General features: G+C 41.6%; 1 protein-coding gene across 1 annotated transcript in view; it reads right to left on the reverse strand.

Moving 5' to 3' along the window:
- Positions 1-2786: 2786 nt before the first annotated feature.
- The window catches only part of RGS7BP (regulator of G protein signaling 7 binding protein), a 63228-nt gene continuing 42365 nt past the window's right edge, over positions 2787-23649 (reverse strand). Inside the window, exons 4-6 of the mRNA XM_074994267.1 lie at positions 6472-6619; positions 3879-3949; positions 2787-3210 (exon numbers count right to left, since the gene is read on the reverse strand). Coding sequence (XP_074850368.1) covers positions 3119-3210; positions 3879-3949; positions 6472-6619 — 311 coding nt within the window. The 3' untranslated portion in view covers positions 2787-3118. The remainder of the gene's footprint in view (positions 3211-3878; positions 3950-6471; positions 6620-23649) is intronic.

Consider the following 23649-nt stretch of genomic DNA (forward strand, 5'->3'; position numbering starts at 1 on the left):
CAGAGCGGGGCCTTTCAGCTGATCCTTTGGACTAAAGGATGCAACACAAAATTGTATGCTTCAAGTGAGATCTTCCCCAGCCTGGAGACACCTTTTTGTACCATCCCTCCCACCCTTGATATTTTTGGGAGTTGCCATGGTCATCACACTAGTCACCTTTTAAAGTCTGGAAAGGGATCTTTCTCGCACGGCCAGGCTGGTATAGTCATTGTGAGGTTTCTAGGATTGAATTCCTCTCAGCAGCTCAGGGTCCCAGTGGGTAGGATTGACAGTAAAATGCATTTGTTGCATTGGCAGGTGCGTAGTGCAGACACTCATTTGATTGGGGGCAGCTTCCTGACCAAGCATAGCTGGAAGCAGATTAGGATGAGGCATCTCTCATAGGTGAGAAAGGTGGTTTGGGCTCCTAGGCTATGTCCTGAAATATCTGCCCGCACCTAATCAACGCACCCATTGTCTCAAAATAGTTGGTGAGATAACAAGCACACTGCTCTGGCATCTCTGTACTCCTCATCGCATGCCTCAAAATAGGACTTTACTTCAGACAGAGCCATGTGCTGAAATAGCCTATGTCAAAATCCACTCAAAATAGGCTATGCATATTGGCTATGTCTACACTAGCCCAACAGTTTGAAATTTTTGACGTTTACTAATGAAGCACTGAAATACATATTCAGCGCCTCATTAGAATGCCGGCAGCCGTGGCACTTCGAAATTGACTTGGCTTGTCCAGACAGGGGTCCTTTTCGAAAGAACCCTGGCAACTTCGAAATTCCTATCTGCTGCATGGCCATTTTGAAGTTTTGGGCTAGTGTAGACACAGCCAATGCATTGCAAATTTTGTGTAGCTTATTTTGAGTTTACGGAGCCATGTGGACATAGCCCTAATGTCCACAGCAGGGAAAAAAGAGACAACATCCTTTCCCCATCCTCACACAATGGTCCCAGCAACAGTGATGCAGCCTGGTTCTTGCTGTGGAAGGGTGGCCTGCTTTTCAGTGTTTTCAGTGGCTAAAGTGGAATAGGATCAAGCAAGGGTCAGGGCCTGTCCTCAGAAAGGAGGGAAGTGGGCCAGTCTGAGGCATTTTGACCCCCTGCAGCAGGGGCAAGGTTTCAGTGCTTCAAGGGGAGACCTGAGCCCAGCTAGCCCAACAGAAGCCACTTCAAGTGAGACAGGGCATTTTGGGGGTCCACGCAGGACAGTTCCACAAACTTGGGACTGTTGGAGATTTGGTGTGGTAGGGGGTTGATACCAGCCCTCTGCCAAGTATTACAGATCACAAGGGAAGGATGACCTGCTCTGCAATAGTTACTGGCAGATGTGTTCCCTGATGTGTCAACATAGTTGCAGCATATTCTTGAATAGTAACAGAGAGATAGCTGTGCTAGTATATATTCTGTTCTGGTCTGGCTACGATCTGAAGAAGTGGGTCTGTCCCACAAAAGCTCATCTCCTAGTAAATTATTTTGTTAGTCTGTAAAGTGCTACTGGACTGCCTTTTTGTTTTGATAGCATATTCTTGGTGTCTTATCTGTTGTCTCCATAGCTATGTCTACACTGCCCCTCTCTTTTGGAAAGGGCATGCAAATGCAGCTGATCAGAAAGGCAAATGAGGCATGGATTTAAATATCTCATGCCTCATTTGCATACTCCCATGGGATCTCATTTCTGGAAGAGCTGTTTTCAAAAACCAAAACAGCCGTGTAGATGGGATTCATTCCAAAGGAAACCCCGCTTCCAAAAGCACACGGCTTCCTAGTTTTTTTCAGGAAAAAGGGTACTTTTGAAAGCAGGGTTTCCTTTTGAATGAGCCCCATCTACACGGCTGTTTTGGCTTTTGAAAACAGCTCTTCTGGAAGTGAGATCCCGCAGGAATATGCAAACGAGGCCCACAATATTTAAATCCATCCCTCATTTGCATTTCTGATCATCAGCATTTGCATGCCCCTTCCAAAATTGAGGGGCAATGTAGATGTAGCTTCTGTGTCTGAGACAGTAGCTCCCAAACATCTATGCCCCGCAATACACAACATCACCACTGCTTGTCAGTCTAAATAATGCATGTGAGCTGACTGTAATTTGTTGTCTTCTTAACAGAACAGCCATGCTGAAAATGGAGCAAATGCTATTATTGAGAGATTACAGTCAACTGATTTCCTAGTAATATAATAAGAGCACAGACAATTTTTACTTTAACTAAAAAAACTTTATTAACAATGTAAAATGTCAAGTATGTTACACTCTGAGCTAATTCTGGCATGCCCTATAAGAGTTAACACTAAATTCATGTGCTGACACCATGCTTCAATTCTTAATGGAACCAAAGTATTTTCTGCTTTATGTTGGAGGGTTATTGTATATTGTACTACACCATCTTCTAACTCCATTGCCCCTTTCTTCCAAAAGTTGAAATAAACACTATTCGTTTAAAAGGAAATTAATTACCTTCTATGTTCTGTACACTATATAGTTATTATGATTACTTTATATTTACAAATATGAGTATTTTATATTTTAGTATGATAAATTAAGAGAGTTTTATTGTGAAATCCTTTACTAAACTGAGATATAGTGGAAGACTAAATATGAATGAGAGCACAAAAAGCAACAGGAGTGCTTGTGCAGGTTCTGTTACAATAGTTTTTAATATTAGAAGTTCAACATGTTTTGATGTTTGAAATAGTTTTCTATGTTTAAAGACTGTTTACAATATTTGATCATATTCTATTAATATGATACTAGTAAAACCTATAGTCATAGTATTGTACTGTACATGACATTTCTGTTGTGGTTTGTATAATTAAAAAAAAGAACTTTAGGGTGAGCTAGCAACCATAATTCTTGCATCTAGTCACTGAATGGTTTAAGTAGACATGCAGAATGCCATCACAAAAATCTTAAAAAAAAATTATAATAATGTTAAATCTGTTCCCTTTCTGGTTCTTGAGACCAACAACTTTAAACTGTAAAACTTTTCAAAAAGGGGCAGGGGGAGAAGGAATAGGGCAGTGTAGAAAACCCTTTATAACCATGAGCAATACGTTTAGCCTTTCACGTGTCAAATAACGTCAGTTTCATGAAAGTTATGGTTTTCTTTGTGTTGCTGTATTGGATCTTTTAGCTTGAGACAAGGCAGCACAATCCAAAGAACCTTCGCTTCCGTCTTCTCACTAATGGATAAGGAGTCAGGTTTAGCAGGCTGCTATCATCTGTAGTGAAAGAAGAACAGCATTTAACACAATTAGGCATAGAAAAAAGAAAAAATGCTTAGTTATTTGTATATCTGGGGAGCCCCAGTAGTGGGCCAGGAAACATCACACCTGTCAAAGCCTTTTTTGATGGACATTGGAACATCACATTCTTGACCAGTATTCAATCTGCGATCTGCTATTACCACAGATCCTTTTCCAGGCACTAGTTAGTTGCTCCCCATTTTTCTAGTTGCACATTTGCCTTACTAAGTACTTTGCACTTGTCTTTATTGAATTTAATCTTGTTGAATTTAGACCAATTTTCTAATTTCTCAAAGTGCTTTTGAATTCTAATGCTTCCCACCTCAGTGCTTGCAACCCCTCTGAAGTTGGTGTCGTCTATAAATTTTATAATACGATTTTGTTATACCACTTCCCCATGTCTGGTATAGCTCTGGTCAGCAGAGCCATAGCTTAGCTCTTAATTTCCAAAATATACCAGCTTTAGAGGATGCTGAACTAATGTTATTGAGTGAAGTCCTACCTCTGTCATTGACATCAGTGGACTACGACTTACCTTTTCTCTTAGATATTATAAAGCAAAATTCTGGGTATTTTTTTTATTAGGTGACCCAAAACACTTAAATACCTTAATGTACAATACATAGTGAAAAAGCAAAACTCACCTTGATTTTTCAATGGTAAAGGCATAGTCTCCCTGAGTTTGCTTAAAAGGTTTTTCATTTCTCTCATGTCTCTGTGGAAATTAAAAGTAAAATAGGTTTTCTAAAGTTTCCATTCTGTCTATTTTCTGCCTTTTGGGGGTTGGTAGGAATAACACAATACACTAAAATAATGAACAATGATAAATTCAAAGTGGGGCTAATGAGCTCTTCTTGATCTATCTAATGGACAAGTACAGGTTGAACCTCTCTAATCTGGAACTCTCTCATCCGGCAACCTCCATAATCTGCCATGATTTTAGTTAGCCAGATGACCACTTACAACGGCTGCAGCTAAGTTTCCTGTGCTCCCATAAAGTATATTTACAGCCACTAGTCCTGGCTCTCAATGTTTTGTGCTGTTATTTAGCTATAATTTACTCCTAAATGTCTTCCAAGAGCTGTAAACAGTGGAAAGTGGTGGTAATGAGCCACAAAATATTGACCTTCAGACATCTGTCAAATTTTCTTGTCCAGCACAGGTCAGGTCCCAAGGGTGCTGGATGAGAAAGGTTCAACCTATAGCTAGTTCCAATATAAAAACCATACCAATTTTTTTCTTTTTTTGTTACAAAAGCAATATGCCTTTATAGTTAATGAGAAATTTGGAGGGCGGATTAGAAATATGACCTTTCTCGGTGACATTTGGCCCAGAATAATGACATAATTACCGCTTCCTGGATGGTGAGTGGTCTTTATAAAATGAGTTGGTGGGCTCAGTCCAGTTCCTAGTGGAGAGATGCACCATATACAGCACAACTGGTATTTACCAGAACCAGTGATGGCTGCACTACCCTTGTGCCCCTGGACAGTGAACACTTAGCGTATGTCAACACAGTAAAGTTATTTCAAAATAACGACCCTTATTTCACAATAATGTTGCACGCATCGACACAATGCAAACTCTTTTTCAAAATAATTTTGAAATAGCAGACAGCTTTTTTTGAATTTGGTAAACCTCCATTGTGCCTATGCTGAAATAGGTATTTCGGAATAGGGGCTGTGTAGACAGGGGATACGGGCTATTTCAAAAAAAGATATTCTACAATAGCTTACTCTAAAATAGTTCTGCTGTTTAGATGTAGTATTTCAGATTAGAGCCTCTGGAAGTAGTGCTGCCAGGGGCTCTAACCTGAAATAGGCTCTATTGTGTGTCGACACATTTTTTGGAATAAGTTTTGTTTATTCCAGGGCTTCCCTGTATTGTAGATGCATTATTCTGGAATATCTTATTTTGGAATGTTAACTCCAGAATAAGCTATTCCAGAATAACTTTGCTGTGTAGATATACCCTTAGGCTATGGCTACGGTGTAGTACTATCTTGAAATAACTTCTGCAATTTACGTTGCACAAATTGCATAAGTTATTTCGAGGGAATTTATTTCAAGCCCAGTAACGGCTACACTGCACCAGAGTTCCAAGTAAGTGCTTATTTCGAATTTCCCGCTACCTGTTGTGGGGTAGTGGAAATGTTTGGCCACAGGGCTTCTCTATTCCAAAATATATCATAGTGTAGCCATAGCCTTGGAGTGTAAGTTCTGTGGGACAGGGACTGAGTTTGTATCTTAGACAGTACTAAGTATAAAGGCAGTGTTTAAAAAGTAATAAATAAATGACCGGAAAGGACCACCCACATTGTAGCAGTTCCCACTTTGTGGTTGAAGAGAACATTAGATACAGCATGTCAACCTGATCCCGCTCAGGCACACATGATTTAGCTGAAATGTTAAGGTGTAGAAAACCCTAAATAAACCCTGCTGATATTATAATGCGGCTCCCCTTTCCCATAGTGGGCTTTTTGAGGGTGAAACATGGAGATATACATATATCTCACAGAACCGGAAGGGTCCTTGAGACATCATCGAGTCCAGTCCCTTGCACTTACAGCAGAACTTATCATGGGTCCATTAAAAAAAAAAACAACCCTCTAGCCTGCTCCCCAACATTGAGTTCACAACTTGGTAAAGATATGTGAAATCGAGCTCTCTGGGATTGATAGTCTATCCCTGTACTCCTGCTATCATGAGGAGTAAGGGAGGTTGATGGGGAAAATGCTCCCATCGACCTCCCTCAGTGAGAACAGACCTTACAGTCGACAGCAGATATGTTGATTCTAGCTTCGCAATTGCTGTAGCTAGAATAGTGTATCTGCAGTTGACTGTAAGGTCCAGTATAGACCAAGCCTAAGTACTGACTTGCAAGTGCCAAAATAGAGACTAGGTTATTTGGGATACAAAAGCAGAGACTTAGTTACAAATAGATTTAAAATCAGTCTTCTTATCTCTTTTCTGTAAGTAGGCCTTTTATTGCTGTAGTTTCTTCTCCTTTGTGTTTGACAAGTGGCATCCATTGGTACTTGGCTAAATCAAGTATTTCACTCCTGGCCAATCTCTGTACCTGCTAATTTAGAAATTACTGTCATGTATATTGAGTTGTGAAGACACATTACAATGCCTCTTTTATGTACTAAGTAACAATATTGATTTTCTATGTGGGAAAAGCTGAATAAAGCATTAGAACTAAATTTCTGTATTTAAAAATAAAAGCTACGCATACCTTTCAGTGTTTTCAATATCGGTGGAAACCTGCCAGGAATGCTGTTGAGTATCTACTGGTGAAGAAGATGTGTCTTCTAAGATAGGTACTTCTGAATTCTCCTCCATTTTACTGTCTGTGATCTTGGGCGTCGCACAAGGCTCTTTTCCTTTAAAATTTTAAGAAAAAACCAAACATATCCCTGTTATTAAACACAGCATATACAAAGACTTTAATCTGCCTTTTTGGATTTGATCAAGCGTGGCATACACACAGAGAGTTAACAATATAAACTCAATGGGTGTGTCCACACTTAGTTCCCTACTTCGAAGGGAGCATGGTGAATAGGGTGTTGGGAGATTATTAATGAAGTGCTGCAGTGCATATGCAGCACTTCATTAAGCTAATTCTCCCCCATGGCACCTTCAGAGTGTTAAACTTTGAAGTGCTGGCTTGCGTCTAGCCGCAGTTAACCCGCTGGTACTTGGAAGTGCCTGGGCAACTTTGAAGTCCCTTTATTCCTCAAAATTTTAACACAGTTTAACACTTCAAAGTTGCTGTGGGGGAGAATTAGCTTAATGAAGTGCTGCACATGCACCTCAGAACTTCATTAATAACCTCCCGACACCCTACTTACTATGCTCCCTTCGAAGTAGGGAGCTAGTGTAGACATACCCAATGTGAAAAGTGAGCTGGATGGGGAGTGGATGGTAACTTGTCCATCTACTAATGAGAGCTCTGCTGCTTGGTGGCTGGATTAATTATGCAAAGGAGAAGTAGCTGGAGCGAGGTTAAAGAAGGGAGTGTGGAGATAAACATTTTACTTAACTATGTGTAAAATCTGTGGCAGGAGCCAAAGGACAGCAGGGGTGAAGAACACCCAGTGAAATATAGTACAGCTACTGCAAATTTCAAAAACTCTAACACCAATGGACAACACAATGCATGTATCCTAATTACTAGTAGTAAGCCGTGCTAAAAAACGTGCTGTTCTGTAATTGATAAGTTTTAGATGCCTGCCAACATTCACAAACCAAAATGCAGCAGACTCCAAATCTGCACCAGGTTTGTGATTCATATTTAAATAAACAAAAGGATGTGTTAGAGCTGTGTCATTAAGGATGGTAGCCAGGTCCTAATGGCATTTGTGTGGGAGAGAAAGAGCTGTTGGGCATGGACCATGACAATGGTGACAAGGTTCTAGTGCATGGTCCTTGGGCAATCCCTCTACAGTACCAACCATGGCACCAGGCATCAGATGGGATGGATTTCTTTTGTTTGTGCTATTTGATTTGTGAAATTTCAGTTCTGGGTTCCAGATACTTTCTTAGAACTTCACGTTGGTTTATCTTTCTGGAGAAGATTCATGAATTTGCCCAAACAATCTAAGACCAAAAAGCTCTTGTTAAGCAAGATTCATTGCAAGCAGAGAGACATTAATAATAAAACAAAAAAAATAAAATAAAATAAAACAAAAACAAAAATAAAAATAAAAAACAAAAATAAAAAAACCCCAAAATCTGGGTCTGAATGACTATCTCAACTCTAATTTGGCCATAAATCAACTAACTAAACGTCATCTGTATAATTGCGGTGTAGAAGAAATTGCTTATTTATTTCTACTATCCAGCCTCTCAGGTCATCAGTGCAGTTTGCATAGTCTCAGCCTGTCAGTCTGCTAGAGAACCTGGGAATCAAACTTCCATGTTTTTTTAAACCTCTCACTCACCTCATGTGTCCTTGGCCAGAGGGAACATCTCCACATCTCCTGGAATCTCCTTTCAAATTCTAGATTAAAGCTTTGCTCCTTCTCTCTCTCCCCTCCTGACCCACCCATCAACAGAGTCAATCAAACCCTCCTCCTGGGTGATCTCCTTCTATGCTTGTAGCATTAGCACCTTCTCCTTTCAACTGCACATTCCACTAGAATGCAAGAATGGCCATTCTAGGTCAGACCAATGGTCCATCTAGCCCAATATCCTGTCATCCAACAGTAGCCAATGCCAGGTGCTTCAGAGACAACGGTGAGGACAGGGCAACTATCAAGCGATCCATCTCTTGTTGTCCACTCACAGCTTGCATCAGTCAGAGCCTTTAAGAGACCCAGTGGATGGGGTTGTATCCCTGACAACCTTGGCTAATAGCCACTGATGAATTTATTCTTCATGAACTTACCTAATTCACTTTTTGAACACTGTTATAGTTTTATCCTTCACAAAGTCGCTAGCAACAAGTCCCACATACGGGCGGTGTGCTGTCTGAAGTACCTCCTTTTGTTTGTATTTAAACATGCCGTCTGTTAACTTCATTGGTTGACCCATGGTTCTTGTGTTATCTGAAGAGGTAAATAACACCTCTGCACTTTCTCCATACCCTTCATGATTGTACAGACTACTCTCATATGTCCCCTTTATATCTAGCTTCTTCCTCCTGGAGTGGCACACTGGCTTACTTTCACCTCTGGCTGTGACCCTCTGGGCAGGTCAGGTCAACTCATAGGACAGTAGAGTGAGCAGCTGTGCCACTGTCAAGCTGTGAAGAGGTTACCTATGCAAATGAGAGGGCTTCTCCTGTCAGCATAGCTACAATCTCTGATGGAGGGAAATTCTACCATCCACCTAGCACTATTCTACACTGGTGGTTAGGTTGGTTTAACTGTGTTGCTCATAGGTGTGGATTTTTCACTCCCTGAGCAACACAGTTATACCAATTTAATCTCCTAGTGTAAAATTAGACTCTGAGTTCCCTTCTCAGCCTGCAAGTAGAGGTTGATGTAGCTGAAAAACCTGCGTCTCTCATTAACAGAATTTGGTACAGCAAAAGATACTGTCTCACACATCTTGTCCCTCTAATATTCTGTGACCAACAACATTGCAAACAACAAATATTTGTGACAAAATTCACTGACATTTGACATAATGATGACTAGTGCTTTAATTACTGGTGGCTCTAGAGGCAGTCAATATTAAGTTACAAACTGGATCACTCCAAACAATCTGAGTGTAGAGTGTCTGAAGAAAATTATTCCTACCACCCTTTCTAGTGGTTAATTGACTAGCTCAAGATTTGCTCATACTTGGATGAAAGATTATAGATTGTTGGGAAGCATCATTTGCAGGGTTAATAAAACATGCAGAGATTAGCAAAACAAGAGGCATTTTATTTATCGAAAGTGGAAGTACATTTTGTAACTGCTGCAGAGCAGTTCCAAAGCTAGCTCTGAGTTATGTCCCCGGTACTCAGCTTCCCATAAAACTATGATTAAAACATAGTCTCATGCCTGAGGCGTGCGTTTAACAGTGCTCCCTAACGTCTTTAGTGAATGATCTTTTTAAGGGGCTCACAATGCTTTATAAAGAAACTTAGAAATGATCAGCTCATGAAGAAATTTCAGCTCACTGCTTTAGGGTTATTATTTATATTACTGAGTCTGCAAGAGATTCCACGTTGTGTTATGAGCTCTACACTTTAGCCTCAAAGAGACTGAAGTTTAAATAGGTTACATGGTTAAGTACATGGAAGTGATGTGAAGTAACTTGACTACAGTCACAGAGTAAGTCCACGAGAAAAGCAGGATTAGGACCCAGGATTCCTGACCCCCAGTGCAATGCTCTATTTGCTGGATGCTGCTGCTTCTACAAGCATAAACCTATTCAACTTCTTATGTGGCTAAATTCATGCACTCTTTTGTGATTTTTTAAATAAATTTTCATAAAGAAGTCATGAATAAAAAATACAATAAGATCTTAGAATATATATATGTTACCAAAACCTACACATATTTCACAGGCTCTTCAGTAACATTATGAATCTTTACAACTTATCAAAGTTGAAAGACTAGACAATACAAAACCAAACAGTGTCACACAGGTAAAATATACTGGGGTTGGAGCAACAATAATAAAAAAGACACACACAAGTAGGAAAATAAAAAAGTGTGTGGGGAGGAGGGAGGAACCTGGGAGAAGGTACTGGGAGGGGTAAAAACAGAATGATCAGGTAGAATAGAAGTCTGGCATTCTTTGAGGTATCTCAGCATTCTTTATCCAAATGTATCAAGAAATAGGGTCCACATTTTTTTTGAATTCATATAGTTGTTCTCTACGTTGATAAGCTATTTTTCCTTTTGCTATTAGCTCAGACAGAACTGAATACCCCTTCTCTATTCTGGATATAAGCCTATTCTTTCATTTTTGTAAATTCATGCACTTGGTAATCACTGAGGCCCTCAAGAGCCAGCATAATAGATGCATAATGTAAGATAGAGTTTACAGTGGAGGTTTGGTTCCTGAAGCAAAGCACTATTTTAACTTGTCTATCTTTTTCCAGCTTCCGGGCTGTTGGACAGTCCCATATCGTGCATGAGAATGATTAGAGGGGTTCCTTTTCTTTACTATTGCATCAACAAACATCACAGGACAAGTCCCTGCTCTTCTACAACCTCTGTAGTGTCCACTATGTTTTAAATAGAACCTTTTGCTACAGCAGGCATAGCCTAAGATCCACAGCAGCATTTTTAACATTCTGTAATATGTACTGTCACTGGTGATCCTTTAAAGGCTATGTAAAATCCTTTTCACAAAGAACTCCAAACCACTGGACTTCTTCTTCATTAGTAGAGCGTACACAGTGGTGGAGTATATTAAGCATTTCTAAGGTTCCCTGTAGTTGTAAGGATATGTCTACACAGTCTGTGGCAGTGAGCTTTCCAGCCAGGTTGACTGAGTCAGGGTCCCAGGGCTCAAATCACCACACTAAAAATGGCTGTGCAGAGTTGAAGAGTTAGAGGGGCATGATGAGAGTCAACAAATACATTAAAGGAGTAGCCAGTTAAGGTATTAACCTAATGCCTGGAGATCAGAACAATCCAGAGGGAACTAAGATCCTTATATTTGAGAAAACTATGAATAGTTCCTATGCAAAAGAAGTATAAGTCTTGAGATATCACATACTCCTAGGTTTTTAAAGCACAACTCCAGAGCCATTGTGGCTGGCTTATGCCACAGAGCAGTATTCCCTCTACCTTCTATCCATGAGCAGAATAAATTTTGTTATGTGCAACAAGGCCTGTGTAGATATGCACCATTGATAGAAATACAAGCTGCTGGCTGTGGATGCTCTGCTAATTGGTATTTGAATGTCTCCTGGGTGGCTGCCCAAGTGTACAGCTTAGAGGAAACACTGCCTCTGAGGCCAAGATACTCCCTGAGAAGGATTAAGCACTCATTAAAATCTCTAGCAGAATACAGCGTTCTCCATTTAACGTAGCAAAAAACCTACGACAGATTTCCCAGTCATCAAGCTTAGGCCCATACATATAAGCCATGACTAGTTCAGATCAATTGATGGAGACTTTAAGGATTAAAACCCTGCCCTGAATGTCTGAAATTGATTCAGCAACTCTTATAGCCAGCGTTTTACAAAACAGATTGGCTCCTCTGCTGGATCTGTACAAGAAGCCACAAGATACTTGTTTTTCCTATCCAGTCATGCTCTAATTTAACAGTTTCATTTGTGGCCAGTGTGTCTCTTGGAAAAGCACTGACTTCCTTTGCTTTCATTAATAGTGAATGCACGTTTCTTTTTCGTTGGAGTTTTGAGGTTCTTTACATTTCAGGATAGAAATATGTATTACATACTCTTATATCTTATCCTATTCCCCACACAGAAACCCATGGGGGTAAGTCTATGGATGAAATATCTCAGAAGCTCATTCTAGAGATTTGGATTACCTTGCTAGATGCTTGCGACTTGCCAGACTTCCAGGGTATAGGGAGGAGAGGGCTTCCGAGAGGGAGAGCGAAGAGCACAAAAAGACAAGTTAAAGCAAAAACATAAAAACACATAACATGCATTTTACTACTCTTGTTTACTACCAAGCATAGTAGGCTACAATACAATGGCAACTACAGGTTGAAGCTCTCTCTAGTCTGGCATCCTCAGGACCTGACTAGTGCCTAATGAGAGAATTTGCCAGACCACTGGAGGTTATTATTGTCTAAGAGCATTACCACACACTTCCACTGCCTACTGGGCTCTTAGAAGACACATGGGGGTGAATTACCGCTAAATAACAGCACAGAACACAGGAAGCTAAGATTGGTGGCTGTCAACAAACTTTATGGGACCACATGAAACTTGGCCCACACTCATGAGAGGTGGTCATCTGGCTAACTAAAATCACGCCAGATTACGAATGCTGCCAGACGACAGGGTGCTGGACTAGAGAGGCTCAACGTGTATTACCCAACATCTAACACCATAAACAAAACAAAGCCAGTTGTACATTTCAGTCTGGGGTGGGGAAGACGTACCACCTAGGCAAGAAGTTCCACCAATATTCATTATATAAATGATTATTTCTATCAGCCACTCTATTATTCCCATACAACCAATTAGTGTCTATATTAAAAGGCAATAGATGGGGAGTGAACATTTCACAAATGTAATATTTCTTTCCCTGATATGTAAAGGATATAGCTGTATATTATCTCCTAATTTGTAATCTTTTCAGTTTGCTGAACCAAAACCCGGAGTACTGGTATCAGGGCTTGCTGCACTGTAGTATTATTTTCTCATGGCCAGACAACTTCTTCCCCCTTTTAGTTTACAACCAAACTGTTAGTTTCCCTTCCCTACATTAAGTAACAATACATCTAACAGTGGAGAAATCTAAATACTCACACAAACAGTAAATTACTGCACCAAAAATTACAACAAACAATTCATCTGAACAAGTGACTCTTCTCCATTAATGTTATACTTCATGTTCACATGCATGGGATTGAGCTTATCAAAGGTCGGGAAAGAGACAAGGGAAAAGAGACTAGAGGAGTAGTGCGTGGTGGGAAGATATTAGGGAAAGCAAGTTAGAAGACAGGGAAAAATGGGCAAACAAAAGCAGGGTGAGAGGGAGGAAGGAGAAGGTGATGGGGAGGGATCCACATATCTCAGGATCCTGCACGGGTCTTCCTCTGCTCTGTTATTCCACAGGGGGCACTAACAGTTGCTCAGTCCTATGCAGCTTTCCATGACATCTTATAGGGAGGAGGGCTGTCTCTTAGACTTCCACCCCAAGCTACTGCGCTTTGAGGGCCCCCAGCAGTAAGGTATGGTGATACATCAGGCTCTCCTATGGGCACCAATTTTAAAAAGTAGCACTGGAGCCCCCACATTTCTACAGAGTAACAGAGAAGCTAATTATCTCTTTTGTGTACACTTAGCTTTGCAAAACCGCAAACAGCTCATTCATGTTGATGTTCATTCAGAGATGTTGTCTAATATTTCATTCGTTCCCCTGCACAAATGCAGAAGCAAAGGCACCTAATATTGTTAATATGCAGTTTAAAACTATCCTTTTCCACACACAGCTCACTGTCATGAAATCAAGTTGCAATGAGTTGTTTCCTTAACTCCCTGGCTGGGATGATTCACATTTAGCCATTTGATGAGAACTGATGCACATGTCCCAAAAGTTAATAAAGTATCAGCTTGAAGCAGGATGGAGAACCTCAATAAGTGGATCATGGTAACTGGATAAACTCAAACGCAGGTAGCACACACATAACTGAGATGTAAATTTGATATACAACAGAATAAGTACTTGACTCACTAAAGGCTATTGAAAAAAAACAAAACAAGCCTTCCTGCTGCTTGTGTCTCTTAGAACAGATATAGTTTCTTATAAACCTCGACATGAAACTGAACTGGAAACTTTATAAAATATTTTTGCACTCAGCAAGTTCCCTTGCTCTTCCAAAGCTGATCTCTGTTTAACCACATCTTTTGAAAAGTCTTGAAAAATCATTATCTCATTTTGTGGCATCCACCCAAAGAGTCCTTTTATCTACAAGTTAGATGCATTATGTCTTCTTTTACAGTAAATCTGTTAAATTGGACAATCAGTGCATGAGGTTTGGCGTCTGAGGCTGGCTTAGGGGCCAGGCATCTATGCGCTCTCGCAAAATCAAATTTCAAACCATATGTCAGGCTGAACGCCTCTGAAAGAACCTGGGAAACAAATTCTAGGGGGTTGCCTTTCTCTGCTCATACAGGTACTCCTATAAAAACCCTGTAACTTACCTCTCATAACTGTTCTTTAAGATGTGTGGTTCATGTCCATTCCATGTTAGGTGCATGGTAGCTGGAAGATTTTTCCCTGGGCATGTAGTTGTATGGTTGTGTGGCACCCACTGGAGAGGAACCTTCATGACACCAAATATAGGCAGCACCAATCTCTTCAGTTCCTTCTTGCCTGGCTACTCCATCAGAAGGGATGGAGTGAAGGTATTGGAATGGTCATGAAGAATGTATTTAGAAGAAAAACAGTTATGAAACGTAAGTAACCAATTTTTCTGCTTTGAGTGATTGTTCATGAGCATTCCACATTAGGTGAATACCAAGCTGATGTTAGGAGGTGGGGTCAGAGTTCTGAACTGACTGAAGCACAGCTCTACCAAAGGCCACACCATTTCTTGCATGCTGATTGCGTAGTGGTCTGCGAAAGTATGAAAGGAAGACCAGTTGCTGCTGTATAAATATCTTGCTTGGGACCTTGCACTGAGAAGGCCATAGAGGATTCTTGGGCCCTCGTGGAATGAGCCCTAATAGCTGGTGGGGAGAACTCTACCAGCTTATAACATTTCTTATATATGAGCCAATCCAGGAAAGATTCTCTGAGAGGAGATAGGTTGTCCCTTCATCCTATCAGCAGTGGCCACAAACAGTTGTTGCCACTTCCTGAAGAGCCTAGTTCTACCTATATAAAAAGCTAAGGCCCTGTGCACATCCAATGAGTGCAAACTCTGCTCCCTAGTATTAGAGTGGGGTAGGGTAAAAAAGTGGTAGTGGCATGTCCTGGTTGACATGGAAAGAAGCAACCACCTTTGGCAGAAATGCCAGGTGGGGTCTCAGTCTAACCTTGTCCTAAAAAACAAAACAAAACAAAACAAAACGAACAAAAAAACCCCCCAAAACATATAGGGCAGATCTCCCTTATCAGACACTCTCCTGGATGAAGAGATCACCACTAAGAATACCACCTTGTATGAAAGGTATAGGAGGGAATAGGTGGCCAAAGGCTCATTAAGAGACCCATAAACTTGGATAGTACTAGGTTAAAGACCCACACAGGTAATGTTGTCTGATCTGAGGGTGGAGTCTTTCTAAGCCCTTGAGAAATCTACAGACCCTGGGGTTAGTGAACATGGAGCACCCCACTACTCCTGGGTGAAATCCTGATATAGCTGCTAAGTGTACCCTAATAGATGCAACTGACAAGCCTTGTTGACTGTGGTGCCACAGATAGTCTAAAAGAGAATCCATTGAGGTCTCTGAAGGAGATATACCTAGCTAATTTGACCATGCTGTGAACTGCTTCCACTTGGCCAGGTATGTCACCCTTCTGATAGGTCTCCTGCTATTCATAAGGATTTCCCTCGCAGGATCCAAATGGGAGAGCTTTGAGGCATTCAGCCACAGAGCTTCCATGCCCTTAGGTGGAGGGAATGAAGGTTGGTGTGCTGAAGCTATCTTCCTGAGTAAGCAGTTCTGGAAGCAGAGCGAGTGTGACTGGGTTCTATGTGGACAAGTCCAGCAGGTGGATGTACTGATGCTGTCTGGCTTATGTGGGAGCTATGAAGATTACTGTGGCATGGTCCAGTCTGATTTTGAGGAGTACCTTATGAATCAGCTGAATGGGAGGAAATGCATATGGGGAGGGGTCCTCCTCAAAATATGCTGAACCTGTCACCTAGTGACCCTGGACTGTGGCTGTGGTAAGAGTAAAACCTGCTGCACTTCCTGTTGAAGTGGGGAGCAAACAGATCAATTTGGGGATGCCCCCGGGATGAGAACATTAGTTTTATCACATCTGGATGAATAGACCATTCATGATTCCCTGTGGACCTGATGAAATGGTCCACTACGACATTCTGAGTGCCTGGTAGGTAAGATGCTTGGAGGTGAATGGAGCGCCAGTCGCACAAATGAAGCTGAAGTGACCAAGGGGGCCCAGGAGTGAGAATGGTGGATCCACTCCAGGCTCTCATGATAGGCCTAGGGTGTCCAGAAAGACCACTGGGGAGCTGGTTGCCATGGGATGGGCCATTGCATCGGCAGGAGTGGTCGCTTATCTGCAAAGAGGATCTGGAACTCCTGCTCCTGATGGAGTGGAAGGAGTCAGACTCTGACACCTCTGACGCCAAGGACCACAGAGGTACTATGCCTCCTGGCGCTTGTGGAGGGATGGCGTGGTCTGATGAAACCTGGTGTGATGCTGTAGACACAGTGAGAAGAGTCAGCGTCGGGGGGCTGGACATCATCACTGTTCTCCCTCAGGATAGAGGCCGAATGGCTATGCGCCTTGGCAAAGGATCTCTCCTGGGAGATGACGTTCCCTGGTGTTGACTGGAGGTGTGGACTCAACCTTCTAATGGAAGTCAATGCATGCTCAGCAGGCTGAGGCACCAATATGGGATGGCTGTGTTCAGGTCTCACCGGTGCTGTCTCTGTTTCTTGAGACAGGGGACCTACCCCTCTCATGTTTCTTCTTTTTGTGAGCCAGTAGAGATTGAGATCTGTGTCTCCTTGGATCCTTGGTGCTTGACAAGAAAGCACGGTGCTGTGGGCACCTTGTCTTTCATTGGCACTGGAGTCGAGCTCAGTGCCAGTATGCTATGCACCGAAGATGAAGTGGTTGGTGTCAGGTCCAACGAGAACTTTTCAGGCTGAAGCTCTGCTTTCATAAGCATGATTTTCGGCCACTGACCCCTATCTTTCAAAGTCCTGGTCTAGAAAGTCTTGTAGATCATGTATCGATATCTCTGATGAGACTCTCCCAAACACTTCAACCACAGAGTGTAGGGCTCGCTCTGGGGCACATGTTTGCAACAGTCTGCATAAACCTTAAAGCCTGGTGACCTAGGCATGCCCGTCACCAGGGAAACAGTCCTCCCAAGAGCTCCAGTACTTAACACTAATTACTAATTACAACTTTTTACACAATAATAAAAGCTATTTACAATACAAAGACTAACAGCTACTGCTAAAGCACTTGCTAGGACAAGAGTGGGAGAGTTTCAGCTAACCATCACTGGTTGTAAGAGGGAACTGGAGCAGGAAGAGGCACAGGTCTGCTGTGTCTATATTTGGCACCACTTCAGGGGACACCGGACTGACTCTATGGCTATCTGCTACGAAAAAAATCTTCTGGCTACCGCGCACACAGGCGCATACACACCTCACTTGGAATGCCCATGAACAATCACTCAAAGAATCCTCATATTATTGCATCAAGGCCTTCCCTCAATATCTGCCTCTGTAGATTTAAGAGAAGACAGCTCTACGAGGCTTCTTTTCACCTGGACTGAGGGCCCTTGTACCTGATCTTCCCTCTTCTCCCTTCCGGTTCATTCACTTGTCCTGTCAGCACTTGCACAGAAGAGTTAATGAAGGTGTCACGACCTGTATATCTACTGTGCTTGGAGCAATTTTCTCCAACACAGACATCATAGACACAGGGCCCTCAGCACTGGCTATCTTGTCTAGAAGCTGGGAGACTTTTCCTCGTTTTTCAGCATCTTAGAGACTTCTCAACAGAGAAATCTTTGCCTCCTGACATTCCAGAGATTTTTGGGTATCTGTTCCTTTAGTTGAGGGTGAGGGAAGGGGGCAGCTGGGGTGCTGGACTCCAGATGGAGATGTAAGTTAGTATCTGACTCTGGAGCTTTAGGGATCTGCTCTCCACATCACAGAAAAATTCTCTGAAGTCATGCATCTTTGTCTGGTACATCATCATTTCCAGCATTGCTTTCCAACCTGGTCAAAGGATTTGTACTGTAAAGTTATTTGAGATAGGCAAGAGAGAAGGGAAGATAACTAGACACTGCTGAGAGAGCACTCACCTTATTTCTGGTATTTCCTGACTTCTGAGTTGTTGAGTTTAGCACCTTAATAACAGTCTTTTGACATAGCTGTTTGCATGTACTACAGTAATCAACGTACAGAGAACCCTTTTCCTCAGCATACTTGCTGCATAGCAAAACTGGACATATTTTTGGCTGTTGGCCTTGCTGTGACTGAGTATGTTAGAACATAACAAAGAAGTAATGAATACTGGCATATATCTTTTCTAACAGAGGCTGTATGTAGTAGTGAAGTTGTCCTGAAGATTGTAAGTACGCTGAAAATCTCTCTACAGGAAGCCTTGGATTCTGTACTATCATTGTAGGACTGTTTACTCAAAAAGAAAGAGAGAGATGGGGAAGTTTGGGATGGTAGAAAAAAAAGTACATTGAACATTCCACTTCAACTTATGGTCTGTGTTCCATTAATTTACCAAAAAATTTATCTCCTCTATGAAGGAGCTGGCTGTGGACCTCTTGGGAAAAAGCATCAGAAGAAGCAGACTATTTTCATGTCTTGTCAAATCTGCAGTTTGTTTGACCATGTCTAGTCAATGTACAAGAATCCAGATTATTTATTAACCGCAGGTTGGTGTGAACAGTGTTCATATTATTCTCCTTGAATCTGCTGGCTCCAGAATAAGAGCAGAAATTGTTGAAGTCTGAAGAGAAATTTCTAAAACTTCCCCAACAGGTTAGAAGAAAAGAAAATGGAAAACATACAGTACTACTGCAATTCAAAAATGACACCTGCCACAAGACCTGCCAAGTAATTATATATCTGCTAGCAGGGATCAAAAGCTTAGTCATATATACACATTGTAACAATAGTTGTAAATACTGGAATCATTTACACTTTCTATGGCTTTCATACCTGCAAACCAGGAAAACCTTTTGGATGTGTATTCTCAACATTGCTACTTAGATTCTGTTGAAAAACTTTCAAAAGCTAGATATAGGAAACAACACAAGCACTCTATAATGATCAAAGGATCTATTTGTCCACAGCTACAAGTTTTATAATACACACCCATGGCTGTAAACCTTTTCCTCAAGGAATTAATTTAAAGAAGCAGGCACTAAAGTTTGATTCTCTTAGATGAAAAAGTTGGTACAATGAGGAACAAAACATGTTTAAGGATTCAACATGTGCTGAAAGACTGTTGATTAAAACGACTCCATCAAGACACATCTCAGTGTCTAAGAGACTTAAATAGTAACAAAACAGATAAATGAAATATCTTCTGTTCGTCTTCTATGACAAGTGAATACCATATATTGTAAGTATCTCTTCTGTCCCACTACAGTATTAAAGTTAAGTCTTCTTATTGCTGTCTATCATAATGCTAACAAAACAAAAAAGCAGTCATGTAGCACTTTAAAGACTAACAAAATAATTTATCAAGTGATGAGCTTTTGTGGGACAGACCCACTTCTTTAGATCTGGAGATTACTAATACATTATTTTGTTAGTCTTTAAAGTGCTACTTGACTGCTTTTTGTTTTGTTAGGATACAGGCTAACACAGATACCTCTCTGTTACTATCATAATGCAAGTTATGCTGCTAGTCTTCTGGTCAGGTATAAATAGATTTTTAAGCTAAGCCCCCTGGAAACAAGAAGCTATTACTGAAAAAGAGTGATGAAGATTGTCTGATCAGCTTGCATAATGTTAAAAATGTATTGTGTAGGATGGGTCATCTTAGTTTGTGTTTTTAAGATTTCTAAGTTATGAAAGCTTACTGGCTGCTGAGACAACATATGGAAAGTTGGAAACTTTCAGAAGGTATAATGGGACTTAAACATTTAAACATGTGAGGGAATAAAGCTGCAGTGACAGAAAATTCTCTCCTCTATGTGATGTTGTCTACCAGGGAGTAGCAAGTGGGAAACTTGGGTTCTAGCCATTGACTGCTTGTGCGATCTTGGACAACATGTTAAACCTCTAGTTTCTTTGTCTGTAAAACTGAGGTGATACTTATAGACCTCTTTGTTTTACCTCAGAATCTAGAATGAAAAGTAACCATTCTGTATATACATTTTTTTGGGTCAGGATATGACGAAAGTTATGACCTATCGTAGTGACACATGAAACACGATTTTCCCTATTTTTGGATTCTCCATTACCTCAAGTACCACTATATAGTAACATGATAAATGTGGACTTTAAAATGATAACCACCATAGGGCAAAAAATGGCTGCACTCAATAACTAACTACTACATCTCCCTAGTTTGAAAAATCCCCTGAGTAAGCTTTTAATGACAGCTGTTGGGAGGTACACTACAATCTGTCATGCATCTTTAAGAAAAACATGTTTTAGTAGCTTTGATAACTTTGTACGCTGTAGCTCTATTAATCCTGTAACTCATATTGCACATGCTGCTATTTTTGGGAGGGAACAGTCTGAGAAGTTCCCCCACTGCTTACTTCTAAATAACAGCTGTTCAGAAGTACGTATAACTACAGAAGAGGCTTTAATATTTCTGGAGTGCAATATTTTATGGATAGGCTTATGTCTAAAAATAACCTTCCACAAGTCACAAACCTCTTACTCGGAGTGTGAGTGAATAAAAAGGATTTCCATACTAGCTACATCCGGTAATTGAACATGGACAATCCCTTGGATGAAAATATCTAGTGTTAAAGTGCTCATAATGATGAAATTTCTATTCTTCCTTGAACAGAATGTCAGTACATTTTGGGGAGAAGTTGTGGCTTCCTTTTTTCTAGGATAGCTAGCCTAAACACGGCCCAAACCAACCAATCTGGGAAAATCAAGGAAATTTGCCAGGCTACATGAACATATAAAAACACAGAAAAATTCAGTCTTGGTCAGTGATGGAAAAGCCTGTGAGTCTGTCGCAGGTTCTGTGACTTTCCAGAATCTCCATGATTTTCACAGCAGCTGTTGCAGCTTGCCTTGGGTCCTGCCTGAGCAGCCAGGGAGCCCCCGTGTGAGCCTCACTGACTGTTGCTTGGGCAGTCTCCTGCCATCATGCCCCTCCCCACAACAACGCCAGGAGTTTGGGTGTGGGAGGGGGCTCAGGGCTGAGTCAGGGCGTTGGGGTGTGGGAAGTTTTTCAGGGTGGCCCTTACCTTGGGAGGGTTCTCTGGAATTGGCAAAATCTCCATCAGCTCCGAGGAATGGTTTCTGGTCAATGGGAGCTGCATAGCAGGCACTCAAGGTGGGGGCAGCATGTGGAACCCCCCAGCTGCGCCTCTGCGTAGGGGCTGCAAGGACGTGCCAGCTGCTTCCAGGAGTCACACAGAGGTAGCTTGCTGGTCCTCCCTGCCTCCCAGTGTCAGCACAGCCTCTGGCCATGTGCTGCTTTCTGCCCTCCCAGCACTAGCAGGGGTGTAGGGCTGTCCCCCCAGAGCACCTCTGGCACCTCCAGACTGCCTCTCCCCAAAGCACTCACGGTGACCCTGGGCTGCCCCAAGCCCCAGAGCCCCCAAGTTTTATTTAGGGGTATAGATCACAAATCACTGACAAGTGAATGAATAAGCTGTGATTTTTTGTTAACTGCCTTTGACCTCTCCATGGCTTTTATTAAAAATATTTTATATTTTATTTTATTAAAAATATCTGTGATTGAACATAGCCTTAGTGAAGGAGAATCCAACTTAACTCTTGGTAAACTGCTCTCATGGTTAAAAAAATTATGCCTTATTTCCATTCTGAATTTGTCTAGCTTCCACTTCCAGACATTTGGTAGACAGCAGGACAAAAGCAGGAATCAGGATAACTGGTTTCTCTTTCTACCTCTGGAGGGCAGGGGTATTTACTAATCAAAGACAGTACAGCCAAGCACATAGGTCTTGTACATGCAGCCTGAGCGCCATAGCAGAGACAAGATGTCACTGCCATTTCTGCCAGAAATCACCTTGTACAAACTCTCTGCCCATTTGTTAGACTGGGCAATGACTCCTGACTGTCTCCTGTAGTAGGAGATGTAAGACCTTGCTCAGTAATAAGCAGTGGCGACTGCTGAGTAGGATTCCAGAGGAGGCACTGCCCATCCGGTGGCCCACCCCACCCCATCCCCCCTCTGCCCCCTCCCTTGCTCCACCTCATCCACCTCTTCTTCTGAAAGTGATGTACCACTCTAGGACTGTGTTGCTCTGGGGGAGGGATAGGCCCACCCCTGCACTCACTGGAAGTGGCACAACACTGACAGTGAGTATGGGGGGGAAGGGCAGACACTGGGGAGTGCATGTGAACCTCTGTGCACACCCAAACATTGCTCCTGATAAGAAGAGCTGTGAAGTAAATCTAACTAACCCTAGCCAGCAGAAGGCCTTCTCCTGGCTTCCAGCCCCTCATGCCCTTTTTAGGACCAAGCAGGTAGAAGTTCTGTTGTATCCAGAGCTATTGGTCTGTATTTACTGTGAAGGTGTTTGAGTGGGACTTTGGACCATGCTCAGTGCAGTTACCATGTCAGAGTACTGTGGGACTATGGTCAGTGCAGATGCAATGCGTAGTGATCCAAGCAGACAGCCTCTCACAAAGCTCTGAGTATGTGCAAGTAATACTTTCCAGAGGCTTAAAACTTAAACTTGGCAATATCTGTGTGGATTTTCCTGCTGAGAGCAGAAGGCATCTATTGAATCCTGGCACTGTCTCCGTACCAAGGTCACATCCATGCTCCAAAGCAAATGGAGGGTCTAAAGCTCTTCAAAGAAACATCTAGAAAAATATTTAATGTAGGAAAAATTAGGCAGGCTGCCAAACTTCCTTCCTAGAAATCACAAAACTGATTTTACTGACACTTTTTAAAAATCAAATCAAAGAGCAAATATGGAAAATTATCTTGAATGACGTTTGACAAATTTACAAACATCTGAAAATAGTAATCTGGTAATGGAAAATGTTAGGTGACTGTAGTGTTAACTACAGAGTTTTAAAGCTCTCTTTTAGTTTGGTAACTGTACAACTGTTGTTCACTACTGTGAATGTTCTTTCACTCCTTTCAAATGAATAGGACCAGTTGCATGAGTAGCAATCATCAGTGTACAGGAAATATACAGCTGAGATGTGCACTGTGTTCAGCAACATGAATCAGCCTCTGCACCCCACAGAAAATAGCACTTGCAAGTATATCAGGGTGAAATCAAGCTATAGAGGTGATAATGCAAAGAGAATATAGAATATTTATGAAGATTCTCCTTTTGCCATATGGTAGTATTGCTTTATCTGAATATGCCAAGCAGTTAGTCTTTGAGTAAAGTGAGAACTGAAGTTGTTATAAGAATCATTTTACAAATGTTTCAAATGGTGCCTGTGCTTGAATAT

This window comes from Carettochelys insculpta, chromosome 5, assembly GCF_033958435.1.
Source record: "Carettochelys insculpta isolate YL-2023 chromosome 5, ASM3395843v1, whole genome shotgun sequence".
Taxonomy (NCBI): Eukaryota; Metazoa; Chordata; order Testudines; family Carettochelyidae; genus Carettochelys; species Carettochelys insculpta.